This window comes from Mustela nigripes, chromosome 3 (genome assembly GCF_022355385.1).
Source record: "Mustela nigripes isolate SB6536 chromosome 3, MUSNIG.SB6536, whole genome shotgun sequence".
In the NCBI taxonomy this organism is placed as follows: Eukaryota; Metazoa; Chordata; class Mammalia; order Carnivora; family Mustelidae; genus Mustela; species Mustela nigripes.
This window is the reverse complement of record NC_081559.1, coordinates 55,754,942-55,777,818: the sequence shown is the minus strand read 5'-3', so window position 1 is coordinate 55,777,818 and position 22,877 is coordinate 55,754,942. Positions and strand designations below refer to the sequence as shown.

At 40.0% G+C, this 22,877-nt stretch overlaps 1 protein-coding gene and 1 long non-coding RNA gene across 21 annotated transcripts in view; one reads left to right on the top strand and one right to left on the bottom strand.

Annotated features, from left to right (window-relative positions):
- Nucleotides 1–22,877, top strand: part of BAZ2B (bromodomain adjacent to zinc finger domain 2B) — a 313,348-nt gene that overhangs the window by 272,194 nt on the left and 18,277 nt on the right. For all 19 annotated transcript variants that reach the window (XM_059394021.1, XM_059394020.1, XM_059394019.1 and 16 more), the window contains 4 exons: nucleotides 17,804–18,459; nucleotides 18,762–19,035; nucleotides 19,207–19,362; nucleotides 19,941–20,101. In XM_059394021.1, the coding sequence (XP_059250004.1) occupies nucleotides 17,804–18,459; nucleotides 18,762–19,035; nucleotides 19,207–19,362; nucleotides 19,941–20,101 (1,247 nt within the window). The remainder of the gene's footprint in view (nucleotides 1–17,803; nucleotides 18,460–18,761; nucleotides 19,036–19,206; nucleotides 19,363–19,940; nucleotides 20,102–22,877) is intronic.
- LOC132013777 (uncharacterized) overlaps nucleotides 6,632–22,877 on the bottom strand; it is a 45,676-nt gene continuing 29,430 nt past the window's right edge. The window contains exon 4 of one of the 2 annotated variants that reach the window (XR_009403101.1): nucleotides 6,632–8,283. This is a non-coding gene — a long non-coding RNA (uncharacterized LOC132013777). Of the gene's footprint in view, nucleotides 8,284–9,744; nucleotides 10,674–22,877 lie in introns of those variants that run through there. The other variant, XR_009403102.1, reaches the window with a different exon arrangement.

Here is a 22,877-nt window from a genome sequence, read left to right as displayed (position 1 = left end):
TCAGATACTAAAAAATCACAATCCAATTTTTAAAAATGGACAGAAGACATGAACAGACATTTCTCCCAAAAAGACATACGGATGGCGAATAGACGCATACAAAGATGCACAAATCACTCATCATCAGAGAAATACAAACCAAAACTACAATGAGATATCACCTCATACCTGTCAGAATGGGTAAAATTAACAACACAGGAAACAGCAAATGTTGGTGAGGATATGGAGAAAAGGGAACCGTCATGTAATATTGGTGGGAATGTAAGCTGGCGCAGCCACTGTGGAAAACAGTATGAAGCCTCCTCAAAAATTTAAAAGTAGAACTACCCTACAGTCTAGCAATTGCATTACTAGGTATTTACACAGAGAATATAAAAGTACAGATTTGAATGGTACATGTACCCTAGTGTTTATAGCAGGATTATTTCTAATAGCTGATTATGGAAAGAGCCAAAATGTCCATAGACTGATGAATGGATAAAGAAGCAGTGGCATATGTGCGCGCGCATGCACACACACACACACACACACACACACACACACAGTGGAATATATAACTCAGTCTTAAAAAGAATGAAATCTTGCCATTTACAATGACATGGATGGAGCTAGAGATATCATGCTAAGCAAAATAAGCCAGTCAGAGAAAGGTAAATACCATATGATTTCATTCATATGTGGAATTTAAGAAACAAAACAGATGAACATAGGGGAAAAAGAGAGAGAGGTAAACGAAGAAACAGACTCTTGACTATAGAGAACACACTGATGGTTCCCAGAGGGGAGGTGGGGGGGGGGGTGGATGGGTAAAACAGGTGATGAGTATTAAGGATGAGCACGGGGTGTTGTATATAAGTATTGAATCACTAAATTGTACAACTGAAACTGATATCACACTGTATGTTAACTAATTCGAATTTTTAAAAAAACTAATGCTGCAATAAATGTTAAGTGCATATATCTTTAGAGATCTAATTTAAAATTATAAAATTACAAAGAAGTTGTAAAATTATGAGTCACTTGTTAGATGCCAAGGCTTGGTAAAGCTTAAGAACAGTAAAGAAGTACCCAGGCACGTGGCTTTGCCTATCTATAATAAGAATCATCTGTGAAGCTTAAAAAAACAAAACAAAAAAAAAACGAACCCCACTGAAGACCAGTTACATATTCTTCAATTTGATTAAGGGGCACATCAATCTCAATCATTTGGTCATGTAAACTTGAAGTTATCTAGGGCATCAACTTTTCCTTCAAAATGTCTGAAGTTAATTTCTTTTCAACACTGCTGAAATTGGTTCTTTATTAATAGGTATGTGGATTATGACACCTGTCCCCAATTTCTCTATGTTCATTCTCTTCCTTCCATTATATTCTGTCATCATGTCATGCCTCTACTCCAAAACCTTAAGTGACTCCCTATTGCTGATAACATGATGTAATAAGTCTGTATACTACCTAGCATTCAAGCATTCAAGGACTTCTGTAAATCTGACTTCAAAATATCTTTATACTGTTCTCCAGTATGAATTAACATAGACAAGTCTACTCACCGTTGCTTAACATATGTGCATTCCTCCTGCTTTGCATACTTTGCGTGCTTTGTTTTATCAAATTCTGTTCAATATAATGCTAACTTGCCTTTTCTTCACCATCTAAATTTCACCTTTCTTGATCCAGCTCAAGTTCTAGCCCTTTTATAAATTCTTCTGCAGTTTATGTAAGTGGAACTATTTTTTATTATCTGTGAACTCCTAGAAAACCAAATCATTATACCATTATCTTGGCAATTGATAGATAAACTATTCATATTAAGTTTGATAATTGTCATATGTACTTTTTGATTCTTCTTAGTGTTAAAGATAGAACTATATATATCACAGGCACTTTAAAAATATTATAAGAAAGTAAGTAATTGAATGTCTTTATAAGGTTTATAAGAAAAGCTTACAGGAAACTTTTCTTTTTAATTTTAGGCCTCTCAGATTAAATAACATTTATTGAATTTGTAGTTATTGGACCTCAATTTCTATTCGGGCTCTTTCACTTAGCCTCTTTGGACCCTGATCTCTCTACAAAAGAAATTTAATAGGCTCTGTCTAAACTCTTGTTGTTATCATGTCAAATAATGGATTTAAGAGAACTACAAAGTGATACATAAACATGAATTATACTTTATACTACTATTTGTGGTCATTGCACGGTACAGGGGAAAAGTAGGAATAAATTTTCACTTAGGGGTTATTTCCTCATGAAGTTTTTATTAATTCACTGATGAATGTGCATCTACTATATTATTTTAAGTGCTATGAAAGTTATAAAATAAATAACAGATGTAGATCCTTTCCTTTATCTTCCAGCTCATTAAAATGAAAAACCTTTATGATTTTAATCATCAGGTGCTTAATATGCACTTATAGTATGCCTTACACGAAGCATTATGGAGGTACAAAAGAATCAGTTAACCTGTCCTCATCCAGAAAGAGCTCACAATCTAATTGGAAAGATATACTATATATAACAGGCAAAGAACAAGAGCATATTAGTGTGCACTATAGGAAAGTAGTGTATCTGAGAGGCAAGGCTGATAAGGATGAGTAAGTACTAACTGGTAGAAACTACCATAAAATAAGTGGATATTAAAAGTTAATACAGTATTAACAATATGCAATATTCTATTCCTTTCATTTATCACTTTTTAAAAAATTATCTAAAAGCACAATCTGTTCTTAATGAAATTAGACTTAACATTCATCTATTTAAAAGTTTAAATGCACAAGTTTTTAAAAAAATAAATGCCCAAGTGTTTTTAAAAATCCTATAATAGCTTTATCCAAAGAGAAGATATCAGATCTTGGATTACCTCCAAAGAAAACTATTAACTAAATTCATGTTTTATAAGATGCAAGATAACTCACACCATAAGTGAAACACATGCTGCTAATAACAACAAAGTTTATCAGTCTGGCAACTCTAGAGTAGAGACATAACAAAGAACATAGGATCTGCTGAGCCTCTATATTGATTGGTTCCATAGCACTGTTGTCCAGACTGTAGACTGGACAAGCAACAAGAGCTCCCAAGAGAGGTGCCTTCCTTCATACTCTGTATTTTTTTTTTTAAAGATTTTATTTATTTATTTGACAGAGAGAAAGAGATCACAAGTAGGCAGAGAGGCAGGGAGAGAGGGGGGGGGGAAGCAGGCTCCCCGCAGAGCAGAGAGCCCGATGCGGGGCTCGATCCCAGGACCCTGAGATCATGACCTGAGCTGAAGGCAGAGGCTTAACCCACTGAGCCACCCAGGTGCCCCCATACTCTGTATTTTTAGGTTAGTTCAAGAGGAGGTTGAAAACACTTTGTTTATCTAAGCAACAGCATATATATCAAAGGAACTCTGAGCCTAGGAATACAAAGGGCAGATTCCACATACTGAGAGCCTTGGGAACAGTGCTGACAACAGCTAAAGGCCCTGTTGTCCCTCTGCAAACTAGCTCAGTGGCTAATCTGGCTTGCTGATGGGCCTCAGGGAAGAGGGAAGAGGAGAGCCCCTGTAGCCATTTAGCTAAAACTGAGGGTTTATTCGCCTTTAGTCCACCCCCTGACCCTTGGTGTTCCTCAGTTGATGGATGCCTTCTATCAATTATATTATATTTTATTTTTATTTATTTTTTATTAACATATAATGTATTATTTGCCCCAGGGGCATAGGTCTGTGAATCATCAGTCTTACACAATTCACAGCACTCACCATAGCATATACCCTCTCCAATATCCATCACCCAGCCCAGCCACCCTAACCCTCCCCCTCCTGCCCCACCAGCAACCCTCAGTTTGTCTCTTATGGTTTGTCCCTGGTCCCATCTTATTTTATTTTTCCCTCGCTTCTCCCCCAGGAACCGCCTGTCTTGCCTCTCAAATTCCTTGTGTCAGGGAGATCATATGATAATTGTCTTTCTCTGACTGACTTATTTCGATCAGCATAATACCCTCTAGCTCCATCCACATCTTTGCAAATGGCAAGATTTAATTTCTTTTGATGGCTGCATAGTATTCCATTGTAGATATATATACCACATCTTGTTTATCCACTCATCTGTTGGTGGACATCTAGGTTCTTTCCATATTGTGGACACTGCTGCTATAAACATTCTATCAATTGTATTTTAAATGGTGTCTTCTTTTTTTTTTTTTTAAGATTTTATTTATTTATTTATTTGTCAGAGAGAGAGAGAGCAAGCACAGGCAGACAGAATGGCAGGCAGAGGCAGAGGGAGAAGCAGGCTCCCTGCCGAACAAGGAGCCCGATGTGGGACTCGATCTCAGGACAGTGGGATCATGACCTGAGCCGAAGGCAGCCACTTAACCAACTGAACCACCCAGGCATCCCTAAATGGTGTCTTCTGAAGGAGGCCTTAGATAAGCCAGAAAAATTCCAAAAAACAATATCCACGACACTAGTAGATTTAGATTTCCCCTGAGCCATATTTCTATAGTATATCCAACAAACGGTCTAAAACTATACATTTATAATACTATTCAGGTCAAGGAATCAATGCTAAAGTGTTCAGTGGTAAAACCCCAAGACTTCTCAATGGCATTGTCCCCTGGGGTAGCTGATTTGGGGGTCATACCCTCAGCTTCATGGATGCCTATCAAGGGAGGAGCCCTTGTGCAAAGTAATAAAAGCTTGTTTCCCTGTGTACCTGTCGATTTACAGGTACATTCTGATGCTGACACCAGAGATCATAACTGGTAAAGTCTCAAGTGCCTTTTAGATTTTGAGTCACTATTAGTACCACACTCTAAGCAGCTAAGCTAACCAGCCAGTTAAAGGCATTATAAAAGATCTCATAGTTATTGATAAAGTGTGCAGACAATGTTATATCCAGGTAGGAAGCAGGAAGGCTCTGCTGTTCACATAAGAAAACAAGTTCTACTGGATCACAGAGTGTCAGCCAGTCTGGTTCAATGCTGCATTTTGTATCCATATGGCATTTATACTTCCTGGGGATAACTGCCAGCATTCCATTAGTGAGACTCAACTATAGGTCTAAAGGGGAGAAAAGTACTACCAGGCACCCCTGATGTGGGAAATGGGTCACTGGGAGCTGAGTTGTCAGGATATGAGTGTCCCTCTTCTTCTAATAAGATAGAGTTTTACACAGTATAATTAGTAAGGACAGAATTACGGATAGCCCAAGTAAATGAGGAGTCTGGAGTAATGAGTAATTCCTGTGGCATTGTCTGGGAGTGGAATGCCCACAAGGTCCTCCATAATTAAGTAGGTTGAGGATGACAAATACAGCATCCCAATAGCTTTGAAATAAGTGTCATTCTGTGGGATCGCTGTAGAGGACCATTCAGTACAATTTGCTAATATCTGTAAGAAAGGCGACGAGAGAGTTATTCATACTACATCCACCCTCTCACCCTCTGAGGTAGGCATCCTTATCCCCATGCCAAGTCCATCATTATCTTCAGGGGCGATCCATACAGTCTGTCCTTTTTTTCTGAAACAGTAAGTTCCACATGAAATCGGGAGGTGCCATTTTCCCACCAAAGATATCCTCCAGACAGAGTACACTGTATGGGTATAAGGACTGCAGCAAAATCTCCTGCTTATAGGGTGAGTGCACAACAAAAATTTAGAACTGTTTGGAATAAAAAGAGAATTCAAATTGCCCCTCCTGTGGGTGTTACTTGCAAGTGTCATCTAGAAAACAAGAGAATATTGGCATTTGTGTCCATCCATTCTTCCGTAATATGAGCCTCCCAGACACCAGTTGAAAGGTACCAAAAAAGGAGAGGAATGTTGGGGTATAAAAACTCAGTTTCCCCAGGATGCCAAGTAGATTCTTCATCTCTGCTCTTCAACTTCAAGATGTCAGGGAACTTCACCAAAGTGTAGGGACCTTTATGTGGTATGAGGAGTGTTCAGAGTATAGGAGTGTCCAGACCAGACAGCAGTTGGAGGTAACTGTGGAGGAGTTCGTGCAGCCATCTTTTAGAATACTATTCCAGCGTTCTGTACTCTCTGTGGAGAAGAGGGAACATGGACCAGCCATTCAGTACTATGTTGGCCAGCCCATTGCTGAAAGGCAGCAACTATGAAAGGAACTTCAAATGTATGATTGTATAATTTCTGGAAACCCTACTATATAATAAATATGTCTCAGTCTTAATAGTATTATATGGTCCGCACATGGGAGAGATGTAATAACTCCTTCATATCCAGGAACACTATATACTGTTTAGTGGCTAGAGAATATCAGATACTCAAAAGCTAACAAATGCCATCAGAATATCTTTGCCAGAGTCATAGGCCCTTGTAGTACTAGTGTCAAACATCGTTGTTAAATAGCAAAATGGCATTGTTTTCAGTACCCCTACCTGAATCTATTCTTGCATAAGAAATGCAGTCTTTCACCTCCAGGTATGTAACTGTGTTGTGCAGCCTTGGCAGGCCTGGTCAGTGCATCTGGGTGTTGACAACATGCCTGGCCCACAGTTACCAAAGCTGCCATAGAGGTCACAACAAATATGTCCAACTGATACGTGGAAATGCTTGTGTGGGACTTAAATACCTCAGTATCGCCCTCGCCCCGCAAGGACGACAAGAACCCTGGTTCGGATGCATCTTCTTTCTCTTTATTTCCGCAAGTCTACACACTTCTATACGCTTATATGACCAATCAGCGAGCAGGGTACAGGCGAATCAGGCTGTGCACCTAAACGAACAACTTCGCTAGCAACCAATGCTGTTTACTTCCTCTTTGGGTGTTCTGCTTAGTCTCACGAGGCAATCCTAACCTGGCAACTAGCCAGGCGCCATCTTTTAATGGCGGAGGCCGCCCTGGCCAGGGGCCTGCCTCCAACATCTCCCCCTTTTTTCTTTTATGGCAGGGATCGTGCCTGTCTTAGGTTGTCAGTGGCCTTACCCGTCATCAGACAGCAGATATCAATGATCTGCGTCCTGTCTTAGGTTGGTATATTTCCCCCACCAATCTTACCCGTCATTGACTACCGATCCAGCATACTTAGCCACACTTGGGGGAATGTTCCAGCCTCGATGGCTAACAAGGCCTGCACCATGGCTTGCTGTTGCCTATGTTGCTGTTGCCTCCAAATTTGCTGTTTCCTTACTAGCAGAATCAAGCCCACTATGAGGATTATCATCAGACCAATTACGCTAGCCCATTGTTTCATAAAGGTTAACACATCTTGCAATGTTTTGATTATCTCTGGGAGGGTTGCAAGCTCACCTCTGGTGTTATTTATCCTTGTTATGCCTAGTAGCAGGTGCTGAGTATAGTTTTGGAATTCTGCGGACTAATTCCCCCGCAAATATTGGGAGAGTTGTCGGGAGACATTCTGTAAGTCACTCATATTAGTATAGGCTATGGGAGTTACACAAATTGCCGGAAAGGGTACTATACATCCTAGTCCCAATAGGGCCCCCCATATGTCCACTTGTTCTTGAACCAAATCCACTCTCTGGTTGACTAGCAGGATTCCTGCTTGCAGATGTGCATTGATCTGAGTCTATGTTTGAAGGGCAGCCGCCGTTCCTTCTGCAAGGGTGTTCACAGCTTCCGCAGTGGGTATAGTTGCAGCAAGCGAGACTGCTGCTGCCGTGGCAGCTGCTGTAGATATAGCCAATGCTATCACAATGGCGGCTGTGATACCAAAATCTCTCTTCTTTCTGGATAGCACCACCGGTAACTTGTCCTCTGGAATGGAAACTGGGATAGGAACATGGGTAGGGATACGCATAATCACAGCCAGCTTGAAGGCTGTGACATTCCAGCACTGGGAAAGATAGCAATTCTTAGTGCAATTCAACATATCATTCAGCTCGCTAGCATTTGTTACAAGGAAAAGGAATGGTGGAGAGACCCATATGGGAGTGGGCTGATAAGTAATATTATTGGGACAAGACACATTAACTGTTGTCTCAAAGGTACTAGAGTCATTTTGTTTATAAGAACAGTTGAGGAATTTGCCACCATTTAACATGGACACTGCTGAGATATCAGTACATGCTCCTAGCAAGTTACAGACCTGCCATGCATCAAAGGGAGAGGAGGGAATATGAGAGAAGAGTTAGTCACTGGTAAAGGATATAGCCATGCTTTAGCCACTGCCCACAGCTCTCTGGCTTGAGTCTGCCACAGGAGGTGTAGCATCCCCAGAGTTATCATAAGCATCTTCAGCATCATGACTGGTGTTTTAAGGCAAGGCTGCATGCACCAGCCGCTTTGGGATCCAAATTGGAGTCTCCTTTTCCTGTGGAAAAACACATACAGACCCCCTACTCCATGCTAACACTGGATCTGGTCCATTCCACTTTCCAGTGAGGGTGTCCTTCCAAAGTACTAAAGGCTTAGGGGAAGCAGTAGCATCACTTGCATGTCTGTCTGCAGCTGATTTGTCCAACGTTAAAAAATTCAAAATAAAGAGAATGGTGTTGAGCTTATCTTTAGGGGACCTGAAGGTGTCCCCTATTCCCCCTTTTTGTTTATAAAGCGCATTTTTTATTGTAAGATGCGTGCGCTCCACAACACCTTGTCCTTGTGGGTTATAGGGTATTCCATGTATCGAGTCAATGTCAGGTTGTTGTAGGAAGGCTTTAAAGGGGTGTGGGCTATAGGCTGGACCATTATCTGTCTTTAATTGGCGTGACTTTCCCCATGCCGCAAAAGCCTGTAGGCAATGGGCGATAACATCTCTGGATTTTTCCCCTCGTATGCACTGAGGCGAATATTATTCCAGAGTAGGTATCTACAGAGACATGAACACATCTTAACTTTCCAAATTCTGAAACATGTGTGACATCCATATGCCATATATGATTAGGTAACAAACCCTTAGGATTAACCCCCAAGGACGGTGCAGGTAGTAAGATCACGCAATTTCTGCAGGAGACTACTATGTCCTGTGCCTGTGCTTTTGTTATGTTAAATTTGAGGCGAAGAGTTAAAGCATCCTGTTTCTTCAAATCCTCCCCTAAATGGTCCCATTGAGTTATGTTTAGCAAGCCTTCATCTAGGAACCTTTCCCACTGTATTCAAAAAGGCCCGAGCAGTTTTTGCTTTTAGTGGAGTTCCATTGGCTTTCAGCAGGTCATCTAAAGACCCTTCCAACCGCACTTTGGATACTTCAGATCCCATTATGAACACACAGACAACAGACGTGGACATTAAAGACTCACCGCTAAATCCCGGCTCTAAGGCCGCCCGCTTCTTATTGCGGACTTGTACAAGTTAATCCCGGCTCTAAGGCCGCCCCGCCTCTTATTGCGGATTTGTACAAGTTAATCCCGGCTCTAAGGCCACCCCGCTTCTTATTGCGGACTTGTACAAGATTTCCACCACTTTGATCGTGGTCCCTTCCCTGCTTACCTGCTGTTTCGATAAGAAAATCCTGGCTCTATGGCCGCCCCGCTTCTTGTTGCGGTCTTGTACAAGTTTCCCACCACCTTTGTCGTGGTTTTACCCCCCTTACCTGCGGACTTCTCCCTTGCAAGGTTTTTCTATTTTTACTCCCCGCTTTACCGCGGAATTCCCACTTTTGAACGTGGCTAATGTCCCCGCTTACCTGCGGACCTTTACTCCCCGCTTTCCTGCGGATTACCTTGCAAGATTCCTTTTTTTAGTTCCCGGGTGCCGGCACCATTTATCGCCCTCGCCCCGCAAGGACAACAAGAACCCTGGTTCGGATGCATCTTCTTTCTCTTTATTTCCGCAAGTCTACACACTTATATACGCTTACATGACCAATCAGCGAGCAGGGTACAGGAGGGAGCGAATCAGGCTGTGCACCTAAACGAACAACTTCGCTAGCAACCAATGCTGTTTACTTCCTCTTTGGGTGTTCTGCTTAGTCTCACGAGGCAATCCTAACATGGCAACTAGCCAGGCTCCATCTTTTAATGGCGGAGGCCGCCCTGGCCAGGGGCCTGCCTCCGATACTTCAGTATTTCCATGCCAGTATGCAATCTGATAAAGGAACAACTGGAGTTCACACAAAAGGCCCAAAGGACTTTGCAGTGAATGGGATTCTGGGCTTTGAGCCATAGGTAACAACCAACTCCCTGCTCCAATAAAGGAACTTGTTAGCCAAGGCCTTTGTGCATTCTGGAATGGTAGGTACTTGATCCCTCATTATTTAGCAAGCCCATAAATATTTGAGGCTCTTCTTTCAGCACAGTGAGAGTGATTAGCAATCCTTTGGAGGGGGACCCAGGGACAGAGCCCAGCCCTAGTCCTTCTGACAGTTGAAAGAGCCCAGATTAGGAACAGAGAAAGTCTGGCTTCTGGAGTTGAATCAAACTCATGAGGTGGAGGTGATGACAGTATTTCCACCCATAACCCCATTTCAGGAGTTGAGATGATACAGGTATTTCCCCAAGTTCTGTTCTCTAAATCCTTTCTTGAAGAGTCTAGAGACTGTGAGATCTTACCAGATGGTGGGTGGGGGTGAGGTTTAACAGCTGTAATCTCTGAAGAACAGTCCTCCCCAGGCACCTTCTTCACCTAATCTTCTGGTGAATCCCCCTCTGTGGATGACTTTTCAAGCTCATGTCTATTGGATCTTCTGTGTCTCATCTCAAAGGTCTCTTTTCCACCATCTAATTAGGTCTTTTAGGTTTTTGAGGCAGGTAACACTTCCACACTCTAGAATTATACAACATATCAACTTCTGTCTTATAAATCCTTCTCTCTATAAGCAGTACCACATGTATTTGTGTGAGGGAGTTTCTGCCAGAAGTCTAGCTATCTTCTCTTTTCTTTGTTCCTTTTTTCTTTCCATTTTGTATAAAAACATGTGCCACAAATTAGGCTCTCTCTTTCCATTTCCTCACCTGAAATGGGGCTCGTATGATCTGAAAGAACTATTTTTTTTTTAAAAGGTTTTATTTATCTATTTGACAGAGAGAGACAAAGCGAGAGAGGGAACACAAGCAGGGGAAATAGGAGAAGGAGAAGTGGGCTTCCCACCAAGCAGGGAGCCTGATGTGGGGCTCACTCCCACGACCCGAGCCAAAGGCAGATACTTAAACGACTGATCCACCCAAGCGCCCCATAACTGTATCTTTTCTCACATTGCCTCTCAGATGAAGGAGTAAAGTCAAAACTATTGTCCACTTAGGTAGACCTGTTCTGATTCTATCATTTAACATCCTTTGTATGAAGATCATGTTATCAGGCCTTCTCCTCTCAAGTCCTGGGGTTTCTTATCATCATGCTAACACAGCTAGTATCTCAGAGCAGCTGCGTCCTATGTGGATCTAGTCCAGTTCACATTCAAGAGTCTCAAGAAAATCACCCCAACAGGGATCTTACCAAAGCTACCAAGCATCCAGTTTGAAAAGTGTGGCAGTACCTGTCCCAGCAGTACTAGTTAACCCATGCTCATTCTGTAACAAGGGCATTTCCTTCTCCTCCACTTGTTTTAATACCACTATTGTCCCTTCATCATGCAAACAAACAAGCCAAGCCTCTAAGGATCCTTCCAAGTGCTGCTTTTGGTGGTGCTCCTGTTGAGAACCTAGCTCTTCTTACTCTGTTTATTGCTGGATCTCCTTCTGCTGGTATTCCCACTCAGGTTCCTATAGAGCATGCCTCACAATAATTGGCTTCCTATCACAGGGGCTAGTTGCCTCATATATTATAACAGAGGGATCATGAGAGTTTGCCTCACTTTCCCTTCTACAGGGGCCGCCACCCTTTCTAGTTCACCCTCCAACTTTAAACTCTTGAAAGTCTCTAAGCTGGTAAGGAAGGAGGGATGACTGCATTTTGAGCCACTCTATCACCACTAGTCTCCCTGTTTGGTGTCCACATTAGAGCTTCTGCCATCCTTGGGCACAGCTACTGAGACCATCCTAACCCCACCAAGTGAATTACTGCTGACCCTAAGGAGATCTTCTACCCTTGTGTGCTCCTCTTCCAGAAATCCATGACATTAGGACTTTGCTGGACACCAACTGCTGTACAAGATGCATGGTTACAAAAACCGCTAATGACATACAAAGTGCTAACTGCAGGGAAGTTTATTAGTAAAGGCAACTTATAAGCAGAGAAGTAATAGTACACAGGATCTTCCAGTTCCAGTTGTGGTTCCATAGGACTTGGATATGTGACAAAAGCACTCCAGGAGATAAAACACTATACCCTACACCTTGCTCTGTATTGATGGGTATTGTGCGAAAGGGTAAAAAGCACTTAGTTTCTCTAACGGCAAACCCATCAAGAGACCTTCAGATCTAGGAACAGTGCTAAGGGGTATGCATACCCAGAAGCAAAGTGAGCTTCTGGCTCTAGGAGCCTGAGAACCGTGTTGCTATTAGCTAGCTAAAGGCTCTCAGCAAAGTGGAAGGAAAATGAAACAAGTTTGTTGATTCACACACACATACAAACACACACACACACACACACACACACACACACACACACAGTGATGTGTCTGTCAGTCTTCCATTTTGTATTAGGATGTGGTTACACCTTTAGGTTTAAAGTAGAAAACAAATTCCTGTTATGGATATGTGGGGGACTCTTACCTGAAGGGAGCAGGTATTATAAATCAATCATCTTTTTTTTTTTTTAATTCCTGAATCAGACTGGGAAGGAACAATTCTAGAGAGAGAAAATGTTGAGAATCTGCTTCATTTAGTCTTCTCCACAGCAATAGCCAGAAATCTCCTAGGAGCTGAGTCATGGTAACACTATTAAAATGAAAACAGCTAAGGAGCAGTGCGGGTACGCCTGAGGTTCTGCTGTATGGAATGGAAAAGTGCCTTTGAGTCCTGTGAGGAAGCCATTGCATAGAGACCTATTTTATACCAGGGTTTTCACATTTCATATGTTCTTTATCCATGTTCTACTGACAGTGTAGTCAAATTTATTTGAAAGCTATAGCATGCTTCAGCCCATCTAAAGAGAGCCAAAGGAAAAAATTTTCACTTGAACTCAGAATGAGTGGTGGACCCCTGGGTCCGCAACAACCGTTAGGTGAACCTGAGAGGGTTCGAAGTGATTTTGATAAAACTGAAGAAGACATAATCTGGTATTTTTTTTAGAATTTACTCCAGTTGACAAATGGTATTTTCTTTGTCATTATGCACTTACTTTTATTATCAGGGAAATGAATCCAGTGAACAGCTTGTTTCATCTCTTGTCTTCCTCTTCTTCAGTCCGTTTTGAAGATTTTTTGTTAAAGATTTTATTATTTATTCGATAGAGAGAGAGAGATCCCACGTAAGCAGAGAGGCAGGCAGAGAGAGAAGGGGAAGCTGACTCCCCACTGAGCAGAGAGCTCGATCCCAGGACCCCCAAGATCATGACCTGAGCTAAAGGCAGAGGCTTAACCCACTGAGCTACTCAGACCCCCCAAAGATGTTTATTAAAACTCATTGACACATGCCAGAGAAGTGAGGACTGGAAGGAACCAGGGGGTTGTATGAAATGAAGATAGAAAATTATTTAAAATTAAAGAATCTCTTTATACAAAATTCCTTCCAATTTTTTAAAAATAATTTTACATTTTAGTTAGAGATCTATCTTTTTATAATTAAGCAATTTGAATGTAAAAGTTAAAACAACCATGAGTAGGCTATTAAAATGTATCATCAGCTCAATCTACTTTATTATATATAAATGGGAAGTCATCTAGTCTCAAACCAGTAAAAATTGGTTGACTGGTTAGCCCATTTATTTTTGGACATATGACAGAGGTTTTTCAAGACAGTAGTTCTCAGAATAAATCAAGATCAGCTCTTAGTACTTTATTAACCAATAATTTGTATAAAGCCAGGTACATGAAAAGAATATTTGTGACTCTTTTCACGTTTGCTTAATTAAAGGTGATGAAGTAGGGTTTTCTTCTCAGGGCAAATGTGTGGAAGTACATAGAGATTTTTTGCTAGCTGCCTTTAAGGTTCTTCTGTCTCATTGGTTTTAAGCAATTTGACTATATGTTTTGTTGTAGTTATCTTCATATTTCTTTTCCTTGGAGTTGTATTTCTTGGATCTGTGCCTTACAGTTTTCATCAAGTTTGAAATTTTTTCAACCATTATTTTCTTAAACTTAATGTCCTTGTCTGCTAATTCTACTATCTTGTTAGTTTGGGGTCAGTTTTCACTGATTTTTCTAATTATGTGTTGTGTTTTCCTGTGTCTTTGCAAGCATTATACTTTTTTTTTTTTAAGATTTTATTTATTTATCAGAGAGAGAGAGGGGGAGAGAGCAAGCACAGGCAGACAGAATGGCAGGCAGAGGCAGAAGCAGGCTCCCTGCTGAGCAAGGAGCCCGATGTGGGACTCCATCCTAGGATGCTGGGATTATGACCTGAGCCGAAGGCAGCTGTTTGACCAACTGAGCCACCCAGGCATCCCAGCAAGCATTATACTTTTGATTGGATGCCTGACATTGTAAATTTTGCCTTGTTGGGTGCTAGTACTCAGAAAAAGTTTGGTCCTTTCAGTTCTTGGTTTTTAAAACGTGTTAGGCAGGACTAGGATAGTGCTCAGTTTATGGCTAATTATCCCCTAACTACTGACGCAAGATCCTCGAGTACTCTACACGACAGCTATGAATTTGGAGGTTTCCCAAGCTGGTTGGTAGGAACAGGTACTATTCCCAGCCTGTGTGAGCACCTAGCACCGTCACCTCTAATCCTTTTCAAGTGGTTCTTTCCCTGGTCTCAGATGGGTTCCTGACACATGGGCGCTGACAGGTATTCAGCTGAAACTGGAGTCCTTCCATAGGTCTGTGGAGTTCTCTTTCTAGGCAGCTCTCTCCTTTCCAGGGCATTTCCAGGGCTCTCCCTTCTGAGCATTGTAGCCACTTGGCGTCTCCCTTGGACTCTCAGTTCCGTCTCCTCATCTTAGGAGTCAGCCAGCTCTGCCTGAATTTCTCCCTGTGATGTAGCCTGGAAACTGTCCTAAGGCACTAAGCTGGGCAATCACAGGGCTTGCTGCATTTGTTTTCCCTCATTGTTACCTCATGTCCAGTTTCTTACAAACTGTGGTTTCATATATTTTTGTCTATTTTTTGGTTGTTTCATGCAAGGAGGTGAATCTAGTCCCTGTGACACCTGAGTGTGTAGAATCATAAGTCTGAGGAATAAGCTTGTAATTTGGGGTAGAAATTAATATCAAGAGAAGGATGTAAGAGCTATTTCAAACATTAGTAGAAGATCAGTTAAACAAATCATGATCTATACATATAATAGAATATTATGCAGCTGATAAAGTATAGTTCTATATTTTGCCATTGAAAGCTGTAGAAGGTGAACAGTGAAAATATTAAATACATCCTTTTATTTCATCACTAAAAAATATTTATTGAATCCCCATTTTATAGCAAGCACCATGTTAGGCTTTTGGGACCCTATAATAAGCAAGGTAGACATTGTTCTACCTTTAAGTAAAGCTTACTGATTTAAATTCTAATGTGTGGGAGTGGGATTGGAATAGAAAATAAACAGATTATTGTGTCTAATGGTGAATTCTGCCTAGTATGATGATATTCTAAGGTGAATGAGATGGGGACCCTACTTTAGATAAGGTGATCAGAAAAAACCTCTGTGACAAAATGACACATAATGTGAAACACGAGGATACAGAGCCAGTCAGTAAAACAGTATTCTAGGCAGAGGGAATAGCAAGTGCAGAGACCCCAAGGAAGGAAAGAACGTAGCATGTTTGAGAAGCCTGAAAAAGGAAGAAAGGAAGAACAAGGACAAAAATGGCTAGAGGTTATGGAGGTTTTCAGGAACTAGAGCATACAATGTGGTAGGCCTTGTGTAGGGGTTTGGATTTTGTCCTAAATTGCGAAAAAGTAAAGAATAGTATCCCATTTGTGTAATAGTGTGAAATGATACTCACAAGGAATCATATAAGATTTCCAGAAGGCTCTACAGGCATGATTGGTTAATCATGGTTACCTCTCAAGAGTAGAAATAGGGACTGGGGGTGTAGGACAGAAAAGGTTTTACCATATACCTCTCATTACTGAATATTTTACCTTGAATATATATTACTTTTCAAGTCAAATAAACTAGTAGATTTATATTTTTAAGAGTTTTTATGGGGCGCCTGGGTGGCTCAGTGGGTTAAGCCGCTGCCTTCGGCTCAGGTCATGATCTCAGGGTCCTGGGATCGAGTCCCGCATCGGGCTCTCTGCTCAGCAGGGAGCCTGCTTCCTCCTCTCTCTCTCTCTGCCTGCCTCTCTGTCTACTTGTGATCTCTCTCTGTCAAATAAATAAATAAAATCTTTAAAAAAAAAAAAAAGAGTTTTTATGAATTATTTTTTGGGGCGCCTGGGTGGCTCAGTGGGTTAAAGCCTCTGCCTTCGGCTCAGGTCATTATCCCAGGGTCCTGGGATTGAGCCCCGCATCGGGCTCTCTGCTCAGTGGGGAGCCTGCTTCCCTTCCTCTCTCTCTGCCTGCCTCTCTGCCTACTTGTGATCTCTGTCTGTCAAATAGATAAATAAAATCTTTAAAAAAAAAAAGTGTTTATGAATTATTTTTTTAAAAAATTTGTCATATTTTTGACAAAATATGAACCAGAGGGTCACAAAGGAGAAATGCCAATAAATCTATGACAAGATAATCAGCCTTACTAGTGATCAGAAAAAAAATACAATTCAGATTTTCACCTTCCAGATATTGGAAAAGACAAAAATATCGTTAGTATTCAGTTTCACAGAGAGATAGGGAAATAGATGCTTTTGTGTAATTCTGACATTTGTGTGTATTGATTTAGACTTTCCAGAGGGCAGTTTGACAATTATATTGCAAAAACTCTGAAAGGTACCTATGTTAATATCCAGTAAGTTTTTTCTTCTAGAAATGTATCCTTAAGAAGTAAATCAGAAAAGAAGTTTTAAAGTCCAACGATACAGATATAAGATCATTCGTCGTTTACAGCACTGTTTATAATAGTGAATATTTAGATCTTATTAATAGCCATACATAGAAGATTGATTATTTAAATTATGATATATTCCAGTTATCTATTTATTGATGCATCAGGATGTTTACGGAGTATCATCTAATAAAACATGTAGGTTAAGGGCACCTGGGTGGCTCAGTGGGTTAAGCCACTGCCTTCGGCTCAGGTCATGATCTCAGGGTCCTGGGATCAAGTCCCGCATCGGGCTCTCTGCTCAGCAGGGAGCCTGCTTCCCTCTCTCTCTCTCTCTGCCTGCCTCTCCATCTACTTGTGATTTCTGTCAAATAAATAAATAAAATTAAAAAAAAAAAACCATGTAGGTTAGAATATTGTAATAAGATTTCCTTTTTTTTATACTCTATAGGCTTACGTGTATATGTGTATACATAGAGAGCTCCTAGAAGGATTTACACAAAAGTGTTAATACTAATTTCTGTTGTGCATTAGGGCTTTCAGTATTCTGACATTTTGGGGCACCTGGGTGCTCAATGAGTTGGGCCTCTGCCTTCGGCTCAGGTCATGATCTGAGGGTCCTGGGATCTGCTTGGCGGGCTTCCCCCTCTCTCTGCCTGCCTCTCTGCCTACTTGTGATCTCTGTCAGATAAATGGATAAATCTTTTTAAAAAAAAAATCTGACATTTTAAAATTTTGTAATGATTAATTATAAAATAATTTTCCAGTGAGCAAAAAATCTAGCCTTTATATAAAAAAGGAAAAATGCAGAATATTACTAATCTAGAAAAGTTTATATATTTATGCATATAACTTGATAAACAGTAATAAAATACAATTAAAGTATTGGTTGGATCTGAAGAAACTGATCTTTTTCATGCTTTTCACTTTTATAGGACTAGATGAAATTGCAAAAGAAAGAGAAAAACTGAAAAAGGCAGAAAGTATCCAGATCAAAGAAGAAATATTTGAGACGTCTGAAGATACTTTAAATTGTTCAAATCCAGATCATTGTGAGCAAAAGGAAGATCCTAAAGAAAAAGATAACACAAATCTGTTTCTTCAGAAACCTGGCTCTTTTTCAAAATTAAGCAAGCTTTTAGAAGTAGCTAAGATGCCTCCTGAGTCAGATGTAATGACCCCCAAACCAAATAATAGTGCAAATGGGTGTACATTGTCTTATCAAAACAGTGGAAAACATTCCTTGGGCAGCGTTCAATCAACAGCAACCCAAAGCAACATGGAAAAGACAGACGCTAATAATCTGTTCAGTCCTGGTTCAAGTGGTCCAGGGAAGTTCTACAGTCCTCTACCCAATGACCAGTTGTTAAAAACACTGACGGAGAAGAACAGACAGTGGTTCAGCCTTCTGCCAAGAACCCCTTGCGATGACACTTCACTTACGCATGCTGACATACCAGCTGCTTCTGTAGTGACTCCTCAGTCTCAGCCACCATCCACATCCCCCTCACCTGCCCCCGCCCCCCTCCTGGGATCATCTTCTGCTCAGAATCCCGTGGGCCTCAATCCATTTGCTGTATCACCCCTTCAGGTTTGTATTGCTCATTGTAACTCACTTCTGTGTTGCCTTATTTAATCTTTGACCCCATGAAGATTCTTGTTCCAGGGGATCAGCTGGATGTTTGTATTACCCCTGCCACAGTTTGAGAACTGGAAAGAGTCACAATTGCTATTACCAAGCTTCATTACAACTACTGTGCCTTTCCTAGTCTAAGGCAAAGGCTTCTTGAATTACCTTTATTTTTTTTCAGAATTTAAAAAATTTCAGATGCTAAACATTTTTCCTAACTTTTTAGATTGTTCTTCTTTTAAAATATTTTGGTGTTTTTATAGATGAAAAGTGGAGTATCTATGATGGGACTCCAGTTCTATGGATGGCCCACTGGCGTGCTTGCTTCTAATATTCCGTTTACATCACCTGTACCTAGTCTGGGATCAGGATTGGGATTATCTGAAGGAAATGGTAATTCATTCTTGACTCCCAATGTTGCTTCAAGTAAAAGTGAATCTCCGGTGCCACAGAATGAAAAAGTCTCCTCAACTCAGCCTGCGGCTGTTGAAGTAGCAAAACCGGTAGATTTTCCTAGTCCAAAACCTATTCCAGAAGGTAGGTACAATGAGACAGTTTTTAGCCACTTACTTTATTTCATTGTTAGTAGAGTCTTATAACTGAGTCTTCGATGGTTATATATGTAGTTATAAATCTGCTGATTTGTTTTGTGCCATTAATTCATATTCAAGATATTTGTAAAAGATGTACACATTTATCTTGACTTAGAAATGCAATTTGGTTGGTGGAGAATTATTGACCCAGAGGACCTAAAAGCTTTGCTTAAAGTGCTACATCTCAGAGGAATAAGAGAAAAGGCATTACAGAAACAAATTCAGAAACATTTGGATTACATTACTCAAGCCTGCATCAAGAATAAGGATGGTATGTACCTAAAAGAGATTGCTGCTCTCTTGCTTACTTACGAAAATTAATTCTTTTATCTTAAAATGTATTTTAGTATGTTTTAATTTATTTCTGATAGGCATTTGTTTTTCTATCTTGCTCAAAAATAGTAACTATTTACATTTCTTAAATTGGCATTACTTTCTTATGTTTATTTTACAACATACAGATGTATTGCGTTCTTAAAAAAGAATAGTCCTAGGATGCCTGGTTAAGTTGGTTAAGCAACTGCCTTTGGCTCAGGTTATGATAGATTGGCCTCAAATTGGGCTCCTTGTTCAGCAGGGAGTCTGCTTCTCCCTCTCTCTCTGCCTGTCGCTCCCCATGCTTGTGCTCACTCTTTCTCTCTCTCTCTCTCTCTGTCAAATAAATAAAAATAAAATCTTAAGAAAAAAAGAATATTCCTACTTTTTAAAAGTAAGCTGCCTGCATATGCACAAGTGCACTTGTGTCTGTTAAGTTACATGCATATGTTACCCCTGGACTTTTATTTACTTTTTGAAAGAAATCACTGGGGAATAGAGTAGATTTTAAAATTAATTTCTTTTCAAATGTAGTTGCTATTATTGAATTAAATGAGAACGAAGAAAACCAGGTAACTCGAGATATTGTGGAGAACTGGTCAGTAGAAGATCAAGCAATGGAAATGGATTTGAGTATTCTTCAACAGGTGGAAGATCTAGAAAGGAGAGTTGCATCAGCAAGTTTGCAAGTGAAGGTAAAATTGACTTGGAATAAAATCTGTTTTTAGGATAATGGAAGGTAACTAATATTTATACATGCCTGACATTTGCCCGTTCCTATGTTAAATGTCTTTATTTTATCTCATTTAATCCTTATCATGATCCTGAATTAATTTTCCCATCTTACAGGTAAGGAACAAGTCTCAGAGTAAGTAACCTGCCAGTGGTCTTATAGTGAGTGGCTAAATGTGGGTTCAGATCAAATCAGTCTAATTCCAGTACCCATGTTCTTTTTACTAAATCTTGCTGCCTTCTTAATGACAATAGAAACTGTCATTTCTGGTATGCAGTTCTTTACCACAAGCAGAGTTTCACAGTTTCACCATGATAATAGAATACTCTATTAAATTCCTACTACCATGTTTTGTTTAGGTCTGGGAAGCACCTCTATAATAAGCCGTGTCGTGTGTCAGATATTTACTCTATATAATTTAAAATTGGGGAGACGCCTGGGTGGCTCAGTTGGTTGGGCAGCTGCCTTCGGCTCAGGTCATGATCCCAGCACCCTGGGATCGAGTCCCACATCGGGCTCCTTGCTCAGCAGGGAGCCTGCTTCTCCCTCTGCCTCTGCCTGCCTCTCTGTCTGCCTGTGCTCACTCGCTCTCTCTCCCTCTATCTCTGACAAGTAAATAAATAAAATCTTTAATAAATAAATAAATAAATAAATAAATAAATAAAATTGGGGAATATAGATATATCTGAATATGTGTTATATTATGATACATACATACACCTACATATATATGTAAATTTTTAATATATGTGTTTATCTCCTGGGCATTACCATTGTCACAAACAATGATCAGAACTGCCTTTCCAATGGAAAGGCAAAAGAAAGGAAAGCTTTACCTTTGTGCAAGACTTTTTGGTTTTGTAAATAGGAGTATAAAGTCTTCTCAATTGATAATAAGGTGACATCTCTGAGAATAAATGGACTGATGGTAAATAAGCATGAGACAAATACCTGAAAAGGTTTAGAAAATGTAGTTTCAATGTAATTTGATGAGATATTTCACATTTATCCAGAATGAGAAACTTATAATACTACCCTATCCAATGATTAAAATACTTCTTCAAAATTATTTTAATGCTGGCATTTGGAAATTTTCAGGAATCTCCAAAAAATATAATTTTCCAGGGCTAATAAAATATCCATTTCTTGCCACAAACATAATTACCAACCTTGGGAAGTTTATATGCTGAAACTATTGTACTAGGCAACTATACAAATCCTTTTCCTGGTGCAATATAAAAATGCCTCATTTATCTGGCATCTTCAACAAGTGAACTCTTCTACACAAATTAATTTTCTGGAAAAATAATAATTATTCCATTTAGTGCTACAATTTCTTGACATGTTTGTTGGATCACTTATGTTATATATTACACTGCCTTCTTAAAATTGAGAATAATGAGTTTGATTTAAATTCTCTTGGTGACACAGTATCTCCAGTATTAAGACCAATGATTAGAAAATGATTCCCTCAGGGAATCATTTTGCCCCTTTGTTAAATGATCCTAGTGTGCTTTGCTTTTTGAACTATGACATCTGCTTTCTATAGTCTGTTTTCTTTCATGATCAGTTGTTACTATTTGCTGATTTTAATTTAATTGGTTCTACTAGCCCTATTTTCCTCCAACTTCCTTCCTCCTCTCCCCCATCTAACCTGCCAAGTCTGGTTGGCTATTGGTTGGAAAAGCGTATCATCACACTTTTCAAGTTATGTGTAAAGTCAGAGCATGGGCATGAAACATCTTTCTGGAAATAATATTCAAATTTTGGTGAATGACTTTATCATATTACCAGCTGCTTAGAAATTTTTGGCTGTGTTCTCAGAAGCTAAGTGGAATTTTTTTTTTAAGTGGTATGTAGTATCCATTCAAACTATAAGAATGAAGCCATTTGACCTGAGTTATACCTAATGCACTTAAGCATACTACTTATAACTTCATACTTATCTCCTAAATATAAATGTTCTACTGAATTAATGAGAAAGAATTGATCCCAATATACAAAACAAAATAATTATCACTAAAGAGACTTAATAAAAAGCATAATGGTCATTTTGTTTCTTATTTATTAAGTACTTATTCCATATCAGTCAGTGGACATCACAAAACTGGATACAAGGTGGTTTCTGGCTCAGAAAGCTTGTCATATGATATGGAGAAAAGACATGGGTGCATCTCTGTAGACTCTAGTAACTGATCACAGACAAGTACAGAATTATGCATGAAAAAGAATACAGTACTTCTGGTGAGGAGATAGGAGAAAGATCAGGGAAGATTTCATGGAGAAGTCAAGATGAGAGATGAGAAGATGACAAAGGCTTTGACAGAGAACAGAGAATGCCATACGAGAAAAAGCAAATAGCATGAGTGGAGCACCAGGAACAGGGAGCCCAAACATGGAATTTGTCTGTGGTGTAGGGTACATAAATGGGAATGTGCGAGAAAGAAGTAGATTCAGTTACTTGAATGTCGTGATAAAAACATGGACTTTGTGGGCGCCTGGGTGGCTCAGTGGGTTAAGCCGCTGCCTTCGGCTCGGGTCATGATCTCAGGGTCCTGGGATCGAGTCCCGCATCGGGCTCTCTGCTCAGCAGGGAGCCTGCTTCCCGCGCGCTCTCTCTCTCTCTCTCTCTCTCTGCCAGTCTCTCTACCTACCTGTGATCTCTCTCTGTCAAATAAATAAATAAAATCTTAAAAAAAAAAAAAAACAAAAAAAAAACATGTAAGGAACAAATAATG